This window comes from Charadrius vociferus, unplaced genomic scaffold (genome assembly GCF_000708025.1).
Source record: "Charadrius vociferus isolate BGI_N301 unplaced genomic scaffold, ASM70802v2 scaffold1232, whole genome shotgun sequence".
Taxonomy (NCBI): Eukaryota; Metazoa; Chordata; class Aves; order Charadriiformes; family Charadriidae; genus Charadrius; species Charadrius vociferus.
This window is the reverse complement of record NW_009647250.1, coordinates 5,783-15,718: the sequence shown is the minus strand read 5'-3', so window position 1 is coordinate 15,718 and position 9,936 is coordinate 5,783. Positions and strand designations below refer to the sequence as shown.

Genomic DNA, 9,936 nt, shown 5'->3' with positions numbered 1-9,936 from the left:
CACGTCACAGGGCTGCCAACCTGGAAAGATGAAAGCGAGAGGGTAAGCTGGTCTCCCACCAGGCAATAACTTGCAGCAATCACTAGCAAATCAAGTTTTCACGGTCATTACTCCTTTTTTCCTGAGAGCTTCTCTGAAAAGCAAAGTCCTGTTCTGAGCAGGGTGAACGGGATGGTGCCGAACAGGGTAAAACGAGGATGATTTTTAGAGCCTCGGACAAATTTCAACAGTCCAAACGCTTAAACGTGAGCCACCACAGCATTCGCACAGAGAGCACCGCCACCAGAAGTTAAAGGAATCCTTATTTGAACTGGCAAAAGCCTGACCACATACTAAAAAAGCCTGCTCTTTGCCTTAAGTACAGCTTGCAGTAAGTGCTGCTGAAGCCACAGCCTTGCCTCGGGCTGTTCTCATCCTTTGGAGCCACAGGGTGGTCCTCCCACATCTGGGTCCCCTTTTCTGGTAGCACTAACCTCTCCAATCACGCGAGCGAGCAGGTTTGCTAACACCTGGCTCTGCACAATCAGTAGAATAAAAGGGAAGGCAAAAAAAAATGCTGAATTGTAATGCGTCGGGTCTAGATTGAGCATTTCCCTCGTGCGAGTGAGCTCAGAAGGAAGGGTTTGTACCAAAGAAAGCAAAGGCAGTGATTTAACATCCCACTGGTCTAAAGTTTCCTTTCAACAACTTAGTTTAGGTACTCTGAAAATTCTCAAGAGCAGTATTTTCGAGCGGGGCACCTGCATTGTATCACTTCTCTCTCCTCTCCCCACCAGTCAGTAAGATAAATGGCGAGTCTGCAGAACAGCTACTGCAAGAAAAAGGTAACAGAAGAACTTCGATAACCTGCTTAAGATGTCCAGTTATGCGGCTTGGTTTCCTCTCAAAGTATCCAAACCTGCCAAGCAAAACCCTTATTGAAGCCTAGGAATTCTTCTGGTGGAGGAGTCGCGTGCAGGATTTGGTCCTCAGAGAATGTCAACTGAAAATAATGGATTCAAAGAGATTTATTCTGAAATAAGCAGGCTTCAAGTCAGCTAGCAGCAGTTTTCAGAGGCTCCTCTCTGATGCAAGCAGCATTAAAAGCTACGCAGAGGGTCTGCGTGCCCCAAGAGAGCTGGCTCCTGTTTGGCATGCAGATCTTCTACCGGTGAGGGTCTGGAGAAGGGGACGCAGAGGTTACACTCTCTCTGCTCCATTTCTGTGTAACAGATTATTGTGGTAGCCAAGAGAGCTACGGGCGTGTTCATTTCACATTCTGAATACATCAGAATAAAACATATATAACCCTAAGTTTCCCAGGTGAAAAGAAAAGTAGGGGCTGGCTGTCTTCACAGAATAATTTCTACTTAGCTACTTAAAAGCGATTCATACCTGGGCATCTGAAACGATGTTTTTGCCCCAAAACGACATCGTTCGAAAGCCAATAACCATAACAGATGTAGCTCTTTATTTACTCTTGTAATTCATGCTTATACACCGCAGTGATTAAAGAGCAAACTGTGACCACAGATCCAACGGTGCCGATTAATCCCCTAATCCAGTCGGCCTCCAGCGAGTTGGACATCCAGGGAGCTTCTTCTCTGTAATAAACCAACGGGGCGACTCCAAGACACCTTTTTCTACAGCCACGGGGAGGGAAGAAGCGCAACCCAGGCAGTAACTCTCACCTCGGGCAGCCCAGGAGTCACTGCAAGGCTGGATGGAAGAATAATTGGGACGGAAAGGTCACCAGGCAGGCTAAAACAGCCTTGAAGCGACGCAGAGGAACCATCTCTGCCGTTCCTGCAGAGTGCCGAGAGGGCGTATCTGCACAGGATTTGAATTTTCCCGACCACAACGGCCATTTCACCTCAAAAAATCGGCTGTTAAGTCAAAATAAGGCACTTTTCTTTTAAGTAATTGCAGATGTTCCTCTGCTACGAAGAGGCGATGCCTAGGAAAAATAAATTGAGATTCAACCGTAAAAATTGCACGTCTCTCAGGGCGTAAAGATGTATGCCCCAGGCAACACCCCGGGCTTTATTTAGCACGAAAAGCAGAGACCGAGAGAGGGAGACAGGCTTTAAGCACTATCAGTCTCATTTGCACAGCTCCGGCTCCTCAAGGAGAGGCAGGTGTAGGAAGAATAAATACAAGCTGGCGCTCTGCCTGGAGAATAACATCAACAGTTCTGCCACAGACCAAAGCTACGCGGATCGAGGCAAATCGTACTTGAAGGTCTGCTAGGATCTTTTGCTTGACCACTTCCTGAGTTTTCTTTTTTTTTTTTTTTGATGAAAAGAAAATGACACTTTTCGCCTAAAAAAAAAAAAAAAAGCTGTGCAGAAAAGACGCCTAATATTATTATTATTCCTCTTAAGGGACAAGCAAACACATCAACAGTGCAGCTTCCTGTGACCCCTGCAGGAGCGGAGCGCCCGTAGTAAGGATTAAAGGACTCAAACATTTCAAAGAAAGGAATTTTGGAAGTCCACAAATCTTTTTTGCTGCCAATTTATGTCCGTGGATTTTTAAAATAAAGGGAAAAGACCTTGTAGATAACCCACAGCAACGCTGGTTAAGGGTACTGACTCTGATTCTGCAGGATGTGCGCCAACTGCCAGGCAGAAATCTTCCTCTTCTGCGCCGAGACGTTCAACATTTTAAATGCCATGTAAGCGGACAGACTTTTCTCCCCACCTCTTCCTTGCGGAGCATTCCCCAATCGCTTCTGTGGTCACATACCCCACTGCCTGTCTGTTGCGGTATTGCCTTGCTTTGGGAAGCATTAAAGAAAGCTCCCACTCTAATAGACGTTTATAACGTCTCTCATAGCAAAGGATGAATCTGCAGAAAAAAGGCACCCAAGGCATTACTTGGAGGAAAATCCATTTTCTTTTTTCAAAGTCTCCTGAATATTCAGTGCAACTATACCAGAATTGAATGATATACCAGATAATACACCAGAATCGAATGACATACCAGATAATATACCAGAATTGAATGAAACTCAACAGTTTCTTTCAGACATTAAGACACCCGTACGTACAAAACCCCAGTTCAAAGAGCACACCCTGGAATAGTTTGCAGTGCTTTAATGAACATGTGAGGTATGCATCTGCACTGGAAATCCAACGACAACACGGAACACGCAAAGGTGGTGGTCAGGATGTCTGGAGGTGTCTAACCATGGTATTTACCCTTTGGGAAACAGTCGGACAATGGGGTTAGATTTGCCTGAAACGGCTCGGCACGGCTGTCATTAGTGCTCGGGAAGTTTTATCCATAAAGTACGTCACGTGGAGACCTCACAGAGCTGTGGAGATGGCAAACATCGCAGCCTAGCAAATTCTTACTGACACCGTGCGCGCACGCTCTGATGTTGGATGTTTTTAGCGCTAAAACCAACTGACACCTAAAGGGTTAACACCGCAAGTTTAGATGGGATGAGACTATTTTCCACGCAAGAGCGAGCAGGAGAGTCAAACTTGTACTGGTCCCTTCTACTGTGGGAAGCACAAGGCAAAAAGTCGAGGGTACGCTATCCGAACAGCCATACAGCACTTCCACGGATTTGATTTTCAGGCAACCCAGGTGCTGAGGACACCGGCTCTCAAGAGCAGTCAGAGTACGCGCTCCCAGGGAGCGCAGCTCACGTTGGCTTTGCTCTAAGCACAGTACACTCTGCAGCCACGCTTAGTTCCACAGCACGAACCGGCCCCCAAAAACACTCCCTGAAAAGTTGAACAGGCATGTTTGTTTATTCCTTCTCAGCCCACCCGCATCTTCCCATCATTTCACACCACCTTTCGCTCAAGGAAGGCTCTCAAGGAAGGAAGCCCTTTCCAAATCGGAGCTGCCCAGAGGAATTCAGTACAGTTTGGAGCTGGAGCTCCCCAAAGCTCACTTGAGCTCAGTGCTCTCCCCAGGACACGTCGAGCCTTGCAGGCACGGGGGCTCTTACCGGTAGGAGGCTGCCCGTAGGACGTTGCATACGCAGTCTGCCCGTACGTCGCAGTCGTCTGGGGCTGTGTGTAGCTGACGTCGGTGGGTTGTCCGTAGGTTCCATAACTCTGCCCATACGTCTGCTCCGAAGACAATAGAAATTTAATTCATAAACAGAAGCGACTCACAGGCGTGGCAGAGATACACACAAACTGTTTCGGTGATATACACAGACCGAGGGATGTGTGTCAGCCGAGGTACTGAAAGCAATTCGAGTCAAGCCATGGCTACTGTGAAAGTTGGGACGCTACTGCAAATTTCAGTTCAGGTCCGTAACGAGATTACAAATGCAGTTTTTCAATGCCATGGCCGGAGCGACAGCCTCTTACATTTTCACAACACACCTCTGCTTTATGTAAAGCAAAGTATGAAAGCATCAAGTGCTTTGTAATTGCCTGGGCACCTATCAACACTCACAGGTACCTCCTGAGGGCTAACGTGAAACACGGGGAGTGGGACTACTCAGAGGGCAGAACTGCGCAAAGTAAAACAAGTCAGTCACTTCACCATGAAACTGCTTCAGCATTCAGTAGAAAAAAAAATATTTAAGCTTTCAATTAAGTTATTCTGAACATTCTTCATGTCCACCAGCCAACAGTTTGAAAAACAGGAGCTTATGTGGGCACCTGAGGACAGGATCAGTGGGAGCATCTAAGGTCTTGCCATCACCAAACTATCCTGGTTACAGCTACTCCCGTCCCGGTGTCTTTGCATGCAGTGAGAGATCAACTCTCAACTCGCACCTTACCCGGAGCTCATTTTCAAGCCTAGACTGTCACTAAAGGACCGCTTCTGCCCCTCGCCTGGCTCAATCCTGAAGACAGGACTGCAAAGCAACTCCTCAGCCGCGGTGATCTGATCGGCAGCGCAGGGTGGCTGGTCCTGCAGTTTTACCAGCTCAAGATCTACCTCAGCCCCATGCCACGGACCAGCCGGCTCAAACTCCAGGCACCGACGGCTTTGGGCGGCCAGCAGTTTGATTTAGGATAAAACTCGAGTTACAGCTCAAGAAGTGACATGAAGATAGCCTTAACATCCAGATTCTCAAAGGGATTTACCGAGTCCTGTGGGAGCCTGGAACTTACAAACACCTTTTGGGATCTGAGTGTGTGTTACTCGCGAGCCGGTCTCCCTGAACTCAAGCCACAGATCTTAACCAAGAGCAGAAAAGTCATGACCAGATGGAATATGTCACTGTCTGTGGAAGCTCACTACATCAAGAGGCAGGAAACGCTCCAACCCCCCCATGGCTATTTGCCTACAGCCGAGTTTAGTCGGTTGGTTGTTTTAGTCTCACACGAGAGGATGTTGTTGAGGCCGCCCGTTCTCACGCTTGCCAGTCTGCTTATACTTGTCCTTCCGTATAACCTTGCACATTTGGTAGCAGTTCTTGCAATTGGTCGGTCTCAAAATACTTATTCAAAATAAAAATCACCATCGCCCTCCTTTAAGCCGACCCCAATGCCAAGACCGAACCTGTGCTCCTCCTGTAACACCGATCTTTTTCACAAAGAGCCTTCTTACCCTGCCACAGGAACGAGCAAGCGCAGTATTGACGCAGCCTCACCTGCCTCGGACTGGCTAGCGCAGGCAGCAGCAGGCAGGGGGAGGCTGAGCGGGCACGGCAAGGCTGCTCCCGCTCAGCCCCGCAGCGCCAAAGCCAAACTGTTGCCACAACCAGAATAAACCGATTTGAAGCTGCTCCGTACCACTGCAACACGACAAGGCGGTGGTTTTCCTCTCCGTAATACAGACATACTCTCGGGCAGCAGGATTTTCCCTTCAAAATTCTCTCTGGAGAGGCGGGGGAAAGTTAACCTACACTATTTTTAAGGACAAAAGTTTATCTTTGAAAACATACTTGGAGTGCGTATACAACTTGTAGTCTAAGGATTAAAAATAAGCATGGTTTAATTCATCTCTTAAAGACCCAGCCAACTGAGAGTATTAATAGCTGTAGCAACAATACTTCCCTGAAAAAAAATGTATTCCCTCCTCCTCCGTTGCCCAACTGCTGCAATCTCACAAGTGGCAATTTCCCCAACTTTTACTTTTTAGGGTTTTCTCTCCTACACTGCTGAGTAAAGCACCCACCAATGCGGCGGTGTCAAACATACACCGCAAATTAGGCTTTTACAACCCTCTCGACAACAACCACCTTAGGCATAACCTCAGGTATATTAACAAAGAAGGTGACTGTTGATGCTCCATGACGTTCAGGTTGTTTTCACTTTAAGAAAGCAGTTCAGGCTGCGTGAGAAGCTACAAGACAACGTTCAATGACAGATTTTGATGTTGCCGCTCAGCGTTTTTCGTGGCTGGCAGAGCCCTGTGTCGTTTACTGGAAGACATGTGATTCAGCAGCAATTATAAATCCGTCCCGTGTTTTACCTGGGTGGTCTGTGCATATCCTTGAGCTGGCTGAGGTGCATACGCGCTGTAGCTGTAAAACGAATTTAAAGACATTTATAATGCGTCCCCGCATTTCTGACGTGTGCAACACATGTATCACAAGACAACTTTCACGTATCCAAATGATTTCTGCTGAAACACTACGGCAATACACAAATCTAAAAGCTAAAGGAAAACCATCGGATTTGAAAACACACCTGAATTAAGACTAAACTGCAATTATTATATACTTATATTGCATCTTTTTAAAACAGAGAGGATAAGACCATAATGCTACTTACCCCTGCTGAGCTGCAGCTTGGCTATAGGTACTATAATCTGCAAAGAAAGGGGGAAAAAAAAAAGAAGGGAAAAAAAGGTTGACAAAGGCTTAACAAAATTAACAGTGCAAGAGCACAGCAGCTGGAATTTCCTCCTGCAGCTTGAAAGAACTGCCATAAACCGCTGGAAATCCAGTTTCAAAAGAGCGTAAGGTAAATGCACTTTTGCAAGTCTTTTTGAAGGCAACAAAACCCCCTCTTCCCTTCATTGTTACTGCCGTTTGCTGCAGCAACTTTGATCTCAAATGACCCCACTTTAATTTAACTGCCACCTTGGATGACACCCAAGGGGGCTGGCAGGAGGGTGTTTTGTTTTGGAACAAAGGAAACGATGGGGCTGACACTCACAACCCCCCCGCCCGGGTTTCAAAGGGCCAGGTTGCAAGTTTTCCGGTCTGTAAAAACCACCACACTTCACTCTCCCTCTTTCTATCGAACTTTCAAGGACACAAAGGGCTGCAAAGTTCTAACACTCGTCCCCTAGCAGGGTTTGAGACGGGCAGCTGGCAGTAATTCCTTCCCCAAAGCCCCCATCCACTCCAATACCCCGATTTAGAGGAGAACCGAAATCCTGAAAAGCCAAGCAGAAAAATCTACGCTGAACTGGTTTGCCAGCGGGAATGGAAAATGCATCCGCATGGCAATTACAAGGCTATATTTGACATGATTACAGCTCCTAAATCTACGCTTTCCCTCAAAGTCACCAAGCAACTCCAGTTCCCATCCAAACTTCTAGAGCAAACGATGAATTCATCGCTTAGGCCGGACCTTGCCAGCCAGATTCCAGCTCTCCCGGGGCCACAAAAGTCCCGAGGACAGAGATCAGGAACGGGACCAGCCCTTGCTCGCATCTGCCGCTCGGGCCACGGCATCTGACTGCGCTGGAGGCAGAAGCTGGACGTTAGCAGAGCTATTCTCAGGCAGAGCCAAACAGTCCTGTGCAAGAAGAGATTTCGGTGTTTCTATCACGATCGCACCTCGGGGTACACTCATCTCAGTTAGAAAACTGAAGATTACAAATTTGAGGAACCCAGCTGATGGCTTCCCACAGGCTTCAGTTGTCCCCAGGCTGTAAGGATGGGTTCAATGCCTTTATCACGCTGTTCGCAACCGAACGTGATGGAAGACCACGAATAACTTTGAAAACGCTGTTTTCATACACCAGAACCTCCTGTTTCTTGTGGCCACAGGTTCTTAAAGCTTTCCTCTCCTCCTCCTAACCCCTCTACATGAGCTTATGGCTTTTCCTCCTTTGCGCTTCCCTCCGCTGATGCTGGAGCTCAGACCCTGGGGTACGTGTTGATGGACAAGGAGAGGAAGTGCCGTGACTCCGGTAGTGATTTTTGGCAGATATTAATTACTTTGACCTTGCACCAGAGCGCAGGAATCGGCACGAGTACACCAGGAAGATGAGCGAAATACCACGCACAATAAAAAGACGCTCAACTGCAATCCAAAGGCTTCCACGCTCCTGAGACGCAACGCACAAGTTGTTAAACTACTCTGGCACCTCTCCTGCTTTCCTTACAGGTTGTCATGTTTAATATTGAAAACTCTAGCTTGTTAAATTCAGGGCCGCTGCTCTTTTTGTTGTTGCTGTTTCAGTCTACACGTGGCTCTAAGCTTTGCCACAAATGGGCATTAATGGTGTTAAAAACCATTTAATGCCCATTCTCCTCTCATCCATCTTCCCTCTCCCACTGCCTCCTCATACCAGCACCCCTCCATAGACTCACAGAATGGTTTAGGTTGGAAGGGACCTTAAAGATCACCTTGTTCCACCCCCCTGCCCTGGGCAGGGCCACCTCCCCCCAGCCCAGGTTGCTCCGAGCCCCGTCCAACCTGGCCTTGAACACCTCCAGGGATGGGGCAGCCACAGCTTCTCCGGGCAACCTGCCCCAGGGGCTCACAACCCTCACAGCCAACAATTTCTTCCTGATATCTAACCTAAACCTCCCCTCTTCCACCTTCTCCCGCATCTCACCGTACACCCTCCTCCACCCTGGCCTCCTCTCTTCCATGCCCGTTTGCTCTCCAGCCATCAAAACCTCCATACTCAGATATTGAACTCTCATTTTCCGCACCCTGTTGGGTTACTGCAGTCCTCCAGGCTGGTCAAAAATTGTCAGGCTGCTGAGCACACTCCTCCCCAACCTTCATCCCTCGCTGGTAGACTCCCCAGCAACCCACCGCCCTCCCCAAGAGCTGCAGGTCCCTCTAGCTAAGCACAAGGTCTTTAATTAAACACCCATCACGCATCCCTTCTCGCAGCCTTCCCCCAGTCCTACCAACACATGACATTTCCCTCCTTTGCAGGAATTTAAATCCAGGTGCTGAACTTGCAATTTGTCACTGGTAATCCCTCTCTTTTAATTTGCTCGAATTGAGATTCAGGCAATAGCGTTAAAAAAATATTACGGTTCATTTAGCTAAAACCATCTCCGAGCCTTTATTTCCAGGGGGAAATTAATCTTCATCCTTCTATTTCACGAGGCTCAAGAGCACAATAGTGCAGCCGAAAATAGCAGCTCCCGCGGAAGAACATTTCCATGTATTAAGCAGAAAGACAGCTGTATTTTTAAACCCCATTTGGACAAACATGTTTCTTTAGTAACTTTTTTTTTTTTTTAAAAAAAAAAAAACCAACCTCTGTAAGGTGATATTAGTTATATTCCCTCACACTCCGTGGCTTATTTTCCTTTATGGAAAGGTCCGACCTTTGGCTGCCGGGCTTTAAGACTATTTGAAATGTGACGTTGCCACAGTCGGTAAGTCTCAATTTTGATCTATTCGCATCCAGTTGGAGCCCCCGTGGAAAAGGCACATCTCCTTCTATGATGCTTCACTGTTTTTTTGGTTTTGTTTTTTTTTTTTCAAAGAAATCACATTTACACCCAGAAACCGCCCTGAAGAGCCAACAGAAAGGCCGAAGGCACGGAGGAAGCTTTCAGTGAGGACAGCGATCTCCTGAATGCGTGTAACTCAAAGAACCTTGTTGTTGGAAGCACCAAGGATCCACTATTGTCAACGATAATATATTAAGGAATATTTAGGAGAGAGAATCTGGGCACTGCCGCCCCGGGGAGGCACAGCAGGCTCCCGGTCCCCCTCGGGGACACCGGTACTGGGGGAACCGGGGCCGGGTGAGGGCCAGGCCGGAACGAAGCCCCAGCGCTGGGGGAAAGGGAGGGGAGGGAGGGGGGTAGGCCCGGCGCCT

General features: G+C 47.9%; 1 protein-coding gene across 1 annotated transcript in view; it reads right to left on the bottom strand.

Moving 5' to 3' along the window:
- EWSR1 (EWS RNA-binding protein 1) overlaps positions 1–9,936 on the bottom strand; it is a gene marked incomplete at both ends in the record, with an annotated part of 27,966 nt that overhangs the window by 12,476 nt on the left and 5,554 nt on the right. The window contains 4 exons of the mRNA XM_009879994.1: positions 3,471–3,488; positions 3,947–4,067; positions 6,379–6,430; positions 6,681–6,717. Of these exons, the coding sequence (XP_009878296.1) occupies positions 3,471–3,488; positions 3,947–4,067; positions 6,379–6,430; positions 6,681–6,717 (228 nt within the window). The remainder of the gene's footprint in view (positions 1–3,470; positions 3,489–3,946; positions 4,068–6,378; positions 6,431–6,680; positions 6,718–9,936) is intronic.